Below are 12,452 nucleotides of genomic sequence, written 5' to 3'. Positions count from 1 at the left end.
CTAATTTGAATGATCCTGTGGAGAGGATACACACTTTTGCTGCCCTGATGTCTTATGTTTTCACTCTCAGTGTGCAACTGTTGAGAAAAGAAGGCATATGCTAACTTGTGGTTCCTTCAGGCCCCTCACCCAGATTTCTATCTCCACCCATACCCTGGGTTTCTGTCAGTAACTCTGCATAACAATCCACAAGATTGCGCTCTTCATCCTGTTCTGTATAGAACGTTTTGGAGATCAGATTAGGTGGAAGTAGGACAGGAGAGGCAGTTTCTCAGGGGCTCAGAACCCAACCCAAACTTTTGGGGAGGGAGAAATGTTACCAAATGTAACATTTCTCCAGTCCTTCACTTTTTTAATAGTGGTAAGTCTCATCTGTGAATAACCAGTACCGACCCTAGACAAACAGAATAGGCAGAACTTGTCTTTATCTGTTTCACACTTCTCTTTTCAAGTTAGAATAGAAATGTAAGTAAGCAAGAGTGGTACCAGGCAGTTCTGGTTAGGGATGTTTCCAGGAATTCTCTGCATAATTCTTATTATACAGAATTCTCTGTATAATGTGTATAGTTGCAGACACCTCAGGCTGATGGTCAGTCAGGGCAGTGTTGTCTGGAAAGGAAAAGGTAACAACATCTGCTTCCGGCATGGCAATCAGAGATAGACTCCAACTTGATTGACTCTCACTAATGCTAATTCCCATGTAATTAGGTAGGATCAGTGATCTTGGTAAAGACTAAAATAAGAACACAGGGCTTTCCAGGAGTTGTAGGAAATCTTCCCCAAACATATGTGTGTAGTAAATTGGGGCTCAGTGGGCACATTTCCGCTGTTCCTTTTGAAGACTGGCTATATAGCACCACCATAATTACTTCATGAATGAATTCTCTTGTATTAAATCAGAATCATGGTCTCTCTGGGGTGGGTGGGGGGGTGGTCGGAATATTTTATAACTTTGACAAGTTGCCTGGGAAAAATCAGTGAAATCCTATGTCCTTATTTGAAGATGAGTAAATTCTGCTCCCACCAAACCCTCCAGATTTGGAATGGGATAACTACCAATTTCACTGTGAACTCAGTGCAGTAGAATTTTTTTAAAAAATGGAATGAAAAGTAAATTTGATCATTAATTTGCCTTCATGCCTCCATAATTCATTTTGCTTAATCCACCTCAAATCTCAAAGATACTCAGCTATGACACAGTCTGTAACCCTCCCGTAAGGCCCCTCAGTGGTATTGTGTCGCTATGTACTCTTGACCTTCAAAAGAATTGTAGTTTAACCAACTTGATCTTTTCTGTATCTCAGAACTCTTGGGTTGCATGAAATAGGACTCAACTCCAGCTAAGCAAAAGAGAAGAATTTATTATAGATATGCTTTCAAACAAGAAATGCTTCTGGGCTCCTGGATGAACCTCAACAACTATAGAAAGATATCAGGAGAGCAGGAAGTCAGCACTTCTTTGATCCTGTTTGTTTTCTGTCTGCTTCACCAGAATGCAGGGTCTCTGAAGGCTGGGCAAGGACTTTGTTTATTATGCGTTTTTTTCAGTTTGGGTTTTTTTTGTTTGTTTTGTTGTGTTGGCTTGTGGGTTTTTATTTTTGGTTTGTGAATAGGTTTTTCCATCTCCGTATTTTTTGCACCTTAAGCAGTACTAAGCATATGAGTGAGTTCATATTGAGTGACTTTGCAGGAGACCTTCTTACTTAAATTCACAGAAATAATAACAACTTTGAAACCTTAATCTTCATGGCCTTCTCCAGTTGCTGAAATTTACTAGCTGCCCTGTGGCTTTATCCTCAGCTTGTTGTCAAGGTGCACATGAATGATAACAGCACTAAATCGTTGATGGTGGATGAGCGGCAATCAGCCCGGGATGTTCTAGACAACCTTTTTGACAAAACCCATTGTGACTGCAGTGTAGACTGGTGTCTTTATGAAATATACCCAGAACTTCAAATTGGTAAGTCCTATCCCCAGTGTTAGACTGTGCTCCAAAAACCTGTGGGTTTGCTTTATTATGGGTTTTGGTTTCTTATTAAGAAGAATTTGGTTCAAGACTATCAAGATTTCCCATAAATCACTCCCCTTATGGCAGATTCAGTGCTTGCCTCTTCATTCCTTTGTGGTGAAGAGCCTCAGATTGTAACAAGTAGCCAGACCTTGGGGAATGTAAACACTATTATTGCCGCAGCTGTAGTGGTTCCATAAGAAAGAGAAAGTGATAGGATGAGACCTCTTACTGCATGTTTAGTAAGTTGAACATATTGTGGGAGGGCCTGGGTATCTGTCAGCTAATGTCTCTTTAGAGTTTGCATCTTTACACTATAGTGTAACTCTGCCATACATCAATGTTCATTTCCCCTTCCACCGTCCCCACTCACACTTTGGTTGAAGAGGCTCAGCTCCAAAGAGCAAAGGACAGTTGGTAGAATTGGAGTAAAAAAAAAAAAAGTGAAAAAGCAATTAAAGAAATACTCTTGTTACTTCTCATTGTTAAAATCACTCAGAATAGTTGTCTCTCTCAGGAGAGCTTGGTGGAATACAGAATTGCCTGCCTTCAAAGCTTTCAGTGAATTTCTTTTTTTTTTTTAATGAATGAAATGGTGTACACTGAAAGAATCTCTTGAGGTATTTTGCAACTCTCTGAGTCAAATAGAGAAATGAAAGCCTTCCTGTATGTTTAGGTTTGGTTCAGATATGCATATGTAGTTTTTAGTGTCTTAGAGGTGATGTTTCAGAGAACATATCACATGTCTCATAGCCTCCTTCAGAGTTGTTTAGCCAATTATTGCTTCATGGTCCTCCTTATGGATAAGATGTTTACCTCCATCTGAGACTGTTTAAAGTAAAAAGTAAAAATGCAGATAAGAAAAAAGTGCAGTGGCTGGCCATTATCATGATATTGTATGGTCGTCTGCCATGTTTTTTTGTGGAAAATAAGTTGAAGACCTGACACTGAAGAAGAAACATAATAGGGGTGTTACAATGTGACATCATGGAAGAATTAGGAATTTCTAAAAACCGATGAGAAGAATGAAGCATTGTATTTAACTCAATACTAGCTTAATTCTCTGTTGGAAACCCTAATGTCTTGGGTTGGAAAGAATGCTTTTTCTTGTTTCATCAGAAAGGATTTTTGAAGACCATGAAAATGTTGTTGAAGTCTTATCAGACTGGACAAGAGACACAGAAAATAAAGTGCTGTTTTTGGAGAAAGAGGAAAAATACGCTGTATTTAAAAACCCCCAGGTAAGATAACTTGTATATAGTTAAACCATATAAAATATGGAGGACTTTTTTTAATGTCACCTGTGTACTAGCAAGCATCATTCATTGTCTCACAAAATATTGCAAATATATTCCTTTAAAAAAACACACACACACAATCCAGGGGCACCTGGGTGGCTCAGTCAGTTAAGTGCCGGACGTCGGCTCAGGTTATGATCTCAACAGTTTATGGGTTCGAGCCCTCCATCAGGCTCTGTGCTGACAAGTCAGAGCCTGGAGCCTGCTTTGGATTCTGTGTCTCCCTCCCTCCCTCCCCTTTTCTCTCTCTCTCTCTCTTTCTCTGTCTCTGTCTCTATCTCTACCTCAAAAATAAGTAAACATTGAAAAAAAATAAAGGAATGCCTGTGTGGCTCAGTCAGTTGAGCATCTGACTTCCACTCAGGTCATGATCTCATGGTTCATGAGTTCGAACCCCACATTAGACTCTCTGCTGTCAGCACAGAGGCCTCTTAGATCCTGTCTCCCTCTCTCTCTTCCCCTCACCCCCCTTTCTTAAAAATAAATAAACATTAAAAAACTTAAAAAAAATTTTTTTTGTTACGTTTCTTTATTTTTGAGAGGCAGAGAGACAGAGCATGAGTGGGGGAGGGGCAGAGAGAGAGGGAGACAGAATCAGAGGCAGACTCCAGGTTCCCAAGCTGTCAGCACAAAGCCCGACGTGGAGCTCGAACTCATGAACCGTGAGATCATGACTTGAGCTGAAGTCAGATGCCTAACTGACTGAGCCACCCAGGCACCCCAAAAAATTTTTCACTTAATAAAAATACACAAACTCAACTCTTAGGTCATATGTAAACTATAATAGGCCCTTAAAGGATTCAGAAAGAATAGAAACCATTTTGTTTTTTTAGATCCAGCATCCAAAGCATATCTGTCTGTTTATTAATCCTCTTCTTCTGTCCTTACTTCAATTTGGCTACATTAATTCAATATACCTTGATGCACTAAGGGTCATGAATGCTTCATGTTTTAAACACTCTTTTTTGTTGTTGCTAATACTTGGTGCTTACTGATGCTGGGATTACTAAAGAGGGCACCTGGAAAATGTACCATTTATTGTGATTTAATTGTATAAACAGTCTACGTAATAAAAAGCATTATTCTCCGGGGAGCCTGGGTCGCTCAGTCAGTTAAGCGTCCGACTCTTGATTTCGGCTCAGGTCATGATATCGAGCCCTGCGCTGGGCTCCGTGCTCAGTGTGGATCCTGCTTAAGAGTCTCTCATACTCCCATGCACTCGTGCTCTCTCTCTCTCTCTCTCTCTCTCTCTCTCTCTCTCTCTCAAAAACAAAATTTTTTTTTAAAGCATTGTTCTCCATATTTGAAAAAGCTTCCTTCAAGTCATGTGTACAAGGATGTCACAGAAATACAGGCCTTTTCCCACTGTGGCCTCCAGCTGACTGTAATTGCATGAGGGTCATTAAGGCTTTTTTGGAAAGTCAACGAACATTAAACACAGACAAGATCATTGGGGACATCCAGACACCTTTATATTTTACAGGTTAAAAAAACTAAGTCCCATGTCACTAGAGGCAGAAATAGCAGGATACTAGAGCAGCTTTCTTGTGAGAAAATGCTCTTTCCCCGTACTGTGCTTTTTTCTAGAGTCTTCTCTAGGTTTTGTGGTGGTGCACTGACAAGAAAGCAATTAAATACTATTGTCTTTGACAAATATTGAACAATAAAAGTATGGTTGATGCTTGAACAACACAGTGTGGGAGGGACGTTAGGGGCACCGACCCCCTATGCAGTTGAAAATCTGTGTATAACTTTTCACTCCCCAAAAACTTAATTACTGATAGCCTGCTATTGACTGGGAAGCCTTACCAATAACATAAACAGTCAATTAACACATATTTTGCATATTAGATGTACTATTCAGTGTGTTCTGACAATAAGCTATGGAAAAAATATTAAGGAAAAAATCATAAGGGAAAGAAAATACAGTACTGTACTATATCCCCCCCACCCGCCAAAAAAAAAGTCCGTATATAAATGGATCCATGCAGTTCAAACCTGAGTTGTTCAGGGATCAACTACAAAGTTTTCAAATTGTAACTACCTTCAATGGAATGTTTTAATGCCTGTATTAGTTAGGGTACTATCTTAGCTTCTGTGACAAAGAGACTCCCTAGATCAGTGGTTCAAACCAGCTAGAAGCTTTATTCTTTCTCACGTACCAGTGCAGACATAGGTGGGTAGATTTAGTAGGAGACTGTGCCATTCTCAACAATAGCTTCTATCTCTGGGCCCAAGGCAGCTTTTCCACCTGGCCATTTCCCAGTTCTTAGGGAGGGAATAAAGAGCCAGGGAACTGCACAACCACACTTCTTACTGGAAGGACCTGGAAATGGCACTTTTACTTCTGCTTCCATCGCATTGGCCAGAACTTAGTTACAGGGGATTTTGAGCTACACAAGAAACTGACAAGTACAGTCTATTTGAATAACGATACACATAACTAAAATTGGGAGTTGTATTCAGAGTCACCACTTTGCACAATTCCTCCACAAAGAAGTTTTCACATTGAGTCTATAAAAATGGTGCCCAGGCGCTGTAACATGGCTATAATATTGTATAACCAAGAGGAGAAAGAAGAGAATAAGTATAGGCGGATATCTGCAGCTTGCCATGGCATCTAATGAATCAGTGCACAAAACATAAGTACATGCTGTGAATTTTTACAAAGTGCACATCCCATTGAACTACCACCCACATCAAAATATAGAGCATGAGTGATACACCAGCAGACTCGCTTATGTCCCTTTCCAGCCATTGACCCCCATTACAAGAATAATCATGATTCTGACCTCTCTGGCCTCGGTTTTTCATGCTTTTTAACTTTGTATAAAATGGAATCATATCATAGTACTCTTTGGTGTTTACCTTCATTCCTTTTGTTGCATATGGCAGAACATGGCTTGTTCTTTTTCTTTGCCCTTTGGTATTCCACTGTGCATTTGTACCAAAATAAGTTTATCTCTTGTATTACTGATGGACATTTGATTTGTTCCTAGTTTGGGGCTTTAACAAGTAATGCTGTTGACAACACTCTTGTACCTGTATTTTGTTGAACATATGGAGACTTTTTTCTTGTGTAATACATACAAGTACAATTGCTAGCTCATAGTTTCTGCACATATTTAGCTTTAGGAGATACTGCCAAGCAGTTTTTCAAAGAGATTATATGATTTGCCTCCATTAGTATTGTATGAGAATTACCGTTATTCCAGATCCTTGCCAGCCCTTGGTGTTGCCATTTAAAAAAAATTTTTTTAGCTGTTCTATGTGGGTGTGTTGTGGTATCTCCTATGGTTTTAAGTCAAATTTTCTATTGCCAAAGGCTTGAGTACCTTTTCAAATGTTTATTATCGATTTTTGTGAAGTGCCTGTTCAGGTCCTCTGCCATGATCCTCAGCCTCTTACCAGAGGGGAAATGTGGCTCTCAGAATATCTCAGCATCAATTTGTGGTTCCTTTATCTCTTGGATCTTGGCCCCTTAAGTCCTGGTTGCCTCCATAGCTCTCCAAAACCTTCACACAGTTGTTTTTTTAATCCAGATTTTCAAGATGTTCTTTTGAAGCTTTGGTCTAACTACAAGCTACTGATCATAGGAGGAGGCAGAAATCCTCCTGCTGAATTCTTCTGGATAATAATCTGTTCTTTAAAACCAAGTAAATAGATTCTTCTAATTTGCAATCACATTTAAAGACCATAATGGAAGTGGACACATTTTTTAAGTTGCTGATATTAAGTATTTCCATTTTCTCAGTGTTTGGTTGGATAATATATCTTCTGTTCAGTACTCCATGTGAATAGCTACTTCAGCGTGCCGACCTTAGGGCTCTTTCTTGTTCCTGAAGTAGACTGTGACCATTCCCACATTGATGTCATGGCTCCTAAAAGGGAAGCTTTGTAATTTTGAAATACCCACAGTCCCTTTGTAAAAGCTGTATGCTGAGACCCTTTGATAGTTTTTAACAGAAATATTTTTTTTAAGTTTACACAAAAAGAATAACAAATCCTAGAGAAAAGTATTTCCAGAGTAAGTTTCTTAAAGAAATACAACCTGGGGGCGCCTGGGTGGTGCAGTCGGTTAAGCGTCCGACTTCAGCCAGGTCACGATCTCGCGGTCCGTGAGTTCGAGCCCCGCGTCAGGCTCTGGGCTGATGGCTCAGAGCCTGGAGCCTGCTTCCGATTCTGTGTCTCCCTCTCTCTCTGCCCCTCCCCCGTTCATGCTCTGTCTCTCTCTGTCCCAAAAATAAATAAACGTTGAAAAAAAAAAAGAAATACAACCTGGAAATTCTTTTGTTTAATAGCCTTACATTTTTTCCTGAAGCAATGTCTCAAATCAGTTAATTCAAAAATCCAAATACATCCTGTATTTCATTTGGGTTGTTAATTCTTTTTCAAATGTAATTGTCAACATTTATATGTAGTAGTGAATCCCAGAACAGAGTAGTGAGTAACTGATACCTGCTTCCATTCCCTAGTCAGGACTATCTATACCTGTGGGCCTGCAGGTTTGATCATCCTGCCCAGCCGGCTTATGGTGCTGTTTAGGAACTATTTCAAGAGTTAGACACTGTGCGTGAAGAACTAGATTTAACCAGAAATTATAAAAGGAAAAGACTGAGACTCTGAACAACTTATTTGTTCTTCTCAAAAGGTTTTAAAACATTGAATGTCTCTCCACTGTTGACTTATATGGTGAACCTTTACTGGAATGCACTCCGTTTACTTGGCTTTAGCAAATGTTGTGGAGTATCTGTTTACATGTTTAATCTGTGCTATCTGTGGAAGACACAAAAGCAAAGATAATCTTTGCCTCAGACAATTTACAGTGTAGCTGAAGAAAAAGACATGTACAAAAATAAGGACAGCATAGCTTTAACATAAGAGTGGTGGAGGACAGAGACTATAGCCTGGTACAGTCTTAAGATTAAGTCCCAGCGTGCAAAATGCTATTGACAGCACAAGAGAGCTTTAGTAAAGGTGTATGCTGAGAATTTTGGTTTTGTAATTACTATATTACTTCATAATACGCAAGGTTAGGAAAATGTCAGCTCAGTAGAGCAGTGAAACTAGGAACTGAGCAGTCAGGTAACCCATTCATCCTGTCCCTGAGGAAAAAATATACTCTGCACAGATGTACAGATGCAGAGGGAGTACGTGCAGCTCAAGGCAAACCACAGATCTTGCCTGTTGACAGATACTGACTACAGAACAATCTCACACTGATTTAGGACATGGGGGAAGAGGAAAAACCAACATTGTGTTTATGAGAAAATACTGCAGGACCCTGACAGGAAATAGCATCTCAAAGACATTATGGACAGTATATCAATACAATTAATGAACTGCGGGATTCAGAAGAAAATTGTAGAAACTTGTTACCTTCAGTAGAAGGCAGTGAGATATGGACCAAACAAACCAGTAGAAGAGGCAACCAAGCAAGAGTAAAAGAAAAGAGGATGGGAGGGAAAAGAAGGGAAGTGGGAAATCAGAGTCAGGTCTGAAAAGCCTGGGGGTGAGGTGAAATACTAGCTTCTGTGGAGCAGATAGCGGGCAGGGAAATTTACTCAGAGAAACTTCTGTCCAAGCATTCACCTGGAGAACTTGGGGGAGTTAGCCAGGGGAACAGTAGAGGGGAAGCGAGCATTCTAGGCAGTGGGGCCAGTGCAAAGTCCAAGAAGAAAGAGGGACCTGCATTTAGGTCATGGGATAGGTTGCATGGCTGGACCGTGGAGAGGTGAGCGAGGGACAGGGAGGGACAGTGCATTCAGGTACGTCGGTGGGAAAGAAAATGGTCAAAATAGCATATTGGTTAAAACAAGTCAGAAATGAATGTTTCCAGTCACCAGTTCATGCAGATTTAATTGTATGGGATTCATTTAAAATGGATTTTTAAATTTTTTTTTCAACGTTTATTTATTTTTGGGACAGAGAGAGACAGAGCATGAACGGGCGAGGGGCAGAGAGAGAGGGAGACACAGAATCGGAAACAGTCTCCAGGCTCTGAGCCATCCGCCCAGAGCCCGACGCGGGGCTCGAACTCACGGACCGTGAGATCGTGACCTGGCTGAAGTCGGACGCTTAACCGACTGCGCCACCCAGGCGCCCCTAAAATGGATTTTTAGACCATTTAGTCAGTTTCCAGCATTCAGTTATTTTTAAAAATCCAGTTGCAACCACCACCACCAATGCCTACTTTGCCTATATAGCTGTGTTCTTTGTGTTCTTTTTTTTTTTTTTTTTTTTAGTTTATTTATTTACTTGGGGCGGGGCGGGGGAGCAGCAGAGGGGCAAAGAGAGAAGGAGAAAGAGAGAATCCTAAGCAGGCTCTGCCCTGTCAGTGCAGAGCCTGACACAGGGCTCAAACTCATGAACTGTGAGATCATGACCTGAGCTGAAACCAAGAGTTGGGCGCTTAACTGACTAAGCCACCCAGGTGCCCCTATTTAGCTGTATTGTGTTTTTCTTTTCTATTAAACTGCACTTCCTTGACACTGTGTGATCCAACTTGGCTATCATGATTGAAGCTATTGCATGGAGTGTGCCCTATTCTTTGCAGGTACATAACCTGACATTGAGGCTTCATTCTTGCACAGAAATGATTCATGGAATTAGAGATGATGAGTAAAATGCCTTCTGCAGAAGATTATGATATGACAGAAGGTTCTGCAACCACTGATAATAATCAGGGGTGCTGTTCATTGCATTAAGATGCTGGGGTATTGTGCTTGTTCCTGCCATCTCAGTGCCTGTCAGAGCTCATAGAGGCCTGGCCCCTGGGGGACCTCATCATTCCTGGAGTAGGTCCTTGTCCTCCTGGCTGGGAGCAGTACCATGGCCAATGGCATCAGGCTGTTGGTTTACACTCACTTCACCCATCAATACTTCCTCCAAACCCAAAACTTTAGGAGTAGATGTCAAACAAGCAAACTCAGCTAACAATGAAATAGAGATAAAAAGAAGGAACTTTAAAAAGTCTGACAAATGGCCCAAAAGTCTTAAAGATGGATAAAAACTTGAGAGCTACTAAATACTGAGTGCATTGGGATGAGTAAGAACTGAGAAATAAATGGGGGCACGACGTGGATTTTGAACCAGTTTATTGTTTCTGCTATGATTTTATTCCTGATCCAGTTGTTAAATCAAATCATATGGGTGTAGCAAGACTTCATTTAGACTGGAGGGGAGTGGGCGCAAGATGATCAAGGGACTTGTAAACAATGTTAAAGACATTGGCCTTGATCCTGAGGCTTCCAGGGAGCTGTTGAAGGGTTTTGAAGGGGGGCAGTACCATCATGGCTGCATGATGGAGGATGGATACAAAAGAAAGCAGCATGAAAGCCACCATGTGATGGAGAGGTGGTTACAGAGCCCAGAAAAAGGAGGTGATGATGGACCCAAGGGAGTTGGAAGATATGTAGGAGGCAGAATTTTGCAGAATATGGTGACCATGAATGCTGGTATAATGAGGAGGCATAGAAGCAGACAAGGGTGACATTCTGGTTTCAGGCTAGGGGATGGGATGGATCCTGATGTCATTCACTGTGGCAGGAAGCACAAGAAGGGAAATAAGTGGGGAGAGGGACGTAATGAGCTAAATTTTAAACATGCTGAGTTTCCCCCTTTGCTTCAAAAAAAAAAATCACATTTCACCCTCCATAAATTTAGCATGAAATTTTACACATTTCACTTGAGTATTTTCTGTCAGATGGGCAATCATAAGAGATGTGCTCCTCAGTTTTTCCTTGGGTTATTTTCCTTTTCTCATGAGATAACAGAAACCTTTTCATTACTGAGATTCCCATCTGACCTGTTCTCAGAGTGCAGGGCATTTACAGAGGATAGAAGGTTTTTGGAGAGAAACCAGGTTCTGCAAATTTATGAACCCAAAGATGCTTATTTAAAAGCAATCCCACTAGGGGTGCCTGGGTGGCTTAGTCAGTTAAGCGTCTGACTCTTGGTTTAGGTTCGGTCATGATCTCCTGGTTCGTGAATTCAGCATCGAGCCTCCCATCAAGCTGCAGGTCTCCTGGCTGACAGTGCAGAGCCTGCTTGGGATTCTCTGTCCCCCTCTCTCCCTGCCCCTCCCCTGCTCGCTTTCTCTTTCTCTCTTAAACATTATTTAAAATGTTTTAAATAAACGTTTAAGAAATAAATTTCAAAAATAAAAGGAATTCCACCAGGATGACTGGTCTGTATTTCCGGAGGTAATAACAGATCACCCCATTTATAAATGAGGAAAAGCAGAGTAGCGAATTCCCCTGGTTGCTGTTATGCCCTATTCCGTTTAAAAACTACTTATTCTGGAGTGCCTGGGTGGCTCAGTCGGTTGAGTGTCCGACTTCGGCTCAGGTCATGATCTCGTGGCTCAAGAGTTCAAGCCCCGCGTCGGGCTCTGTGCTGGAAGCTCAGACCCTGGAGCCTGCTTCTGTCTCTGTGTCTCCCTCTCTCTCTGCCCCTAACCCACTTTCATTCTGTCTCTGTCTCTCTCAAAAATAAATAAACATTAAAAAATTTAAAAACTACTTATTCTTTTGGACAGTCATTGCTCTGTTTGGCTTCACTCCCAAGAGGCAGGAACCACATATGAGCCTAACTATTGAACCTTGGTGAGGATGCAAGACTATCAGTGGTTCTTCAGAGAGCCACTGCTAAAGCCTGAGACCACTTAATCGTGAGAACAGAAAGTGCACTAACTAGATTCTTTTTCAGCGTGATTATTGAAAGGATTCGGAGGCATCTCATGGGGTAAAAGATAGGAAGCATGACCAGGCCTCCTAGGGGCTGGCACTGGGAGTAGAAAGCTGTGGGGACCACAGCCAGGGGCATCTTGGGCCCAGCCTTCCCATGGGCCTCTATTACTCTGTCCCTCAACAAGCAGTGTCCTTCCTCTCCCTCTCAGTAGGCCCCCTTACTTTGCCTACTCATCTCCCCCGCACAGCCCCTTATGGCCAACCCCAGAAGGTGGCTGCCTCTATGAATGGATGTCAAACTTTTGTGGTTGCATACCCCCTGGAAGAAATTTTATAAGCTGTATACCACCTCACATATTTGTATGTTGACATCCAGAATTTTTCAACACTAGTTTAAATAGATGCAAATAATGCAATGACTAGCATATTATGAATTTTGACATTTTTTAAAGTTAT

At 41.3% G+C, this 12,452-nt stretch overlaps 1 protein-coding gene across 1 annotated transcript in view; it reads left to right on the top strand.

Annotated features, from left to right (window-relative positions):
* The window catches only part of APBB1IP (amyloid beta precursor protein binding family B member 1 interacting protein), a 97,490-nt gene that overhangs the window by 50,739 nt on the left and 34,299 nt on the right, over positions 1–12,452 (top strand). Inside the window, exons 6-7 of the mRNA XM_040451171.1 lie at positions 1,801–1,960; positions 3,128–3,249. Coding sequence (XP_040307105.1) covers positions 1,801–1,960; positions 3,128–3,249 — 282 coding nt within the window. The remainder of the gene's footprint in view (positions 1–1,800; positions 1,961–3,127; positions 3,250–12,452) is intronic.

This window comes from Herpailurus yagouaroundi, unplaced genomic scaffold (genome assembly GCF_014898765.1).
Source record: "Herpailurus yagouaroundi ecotype Mexico unplaced genomic scaffold, PumYag 203, whole genome shotgun sequence".
Classification (NCBI taxonomy): Eukaryota; Metazoa; Chordata; class Mammalia; order Carnivora; family Felidae; genus Herpailurus; species Herpailurus yagouaroundi.
This window is presented reverse-complemented; position numbering and strand designations above follow the sequence as displayed.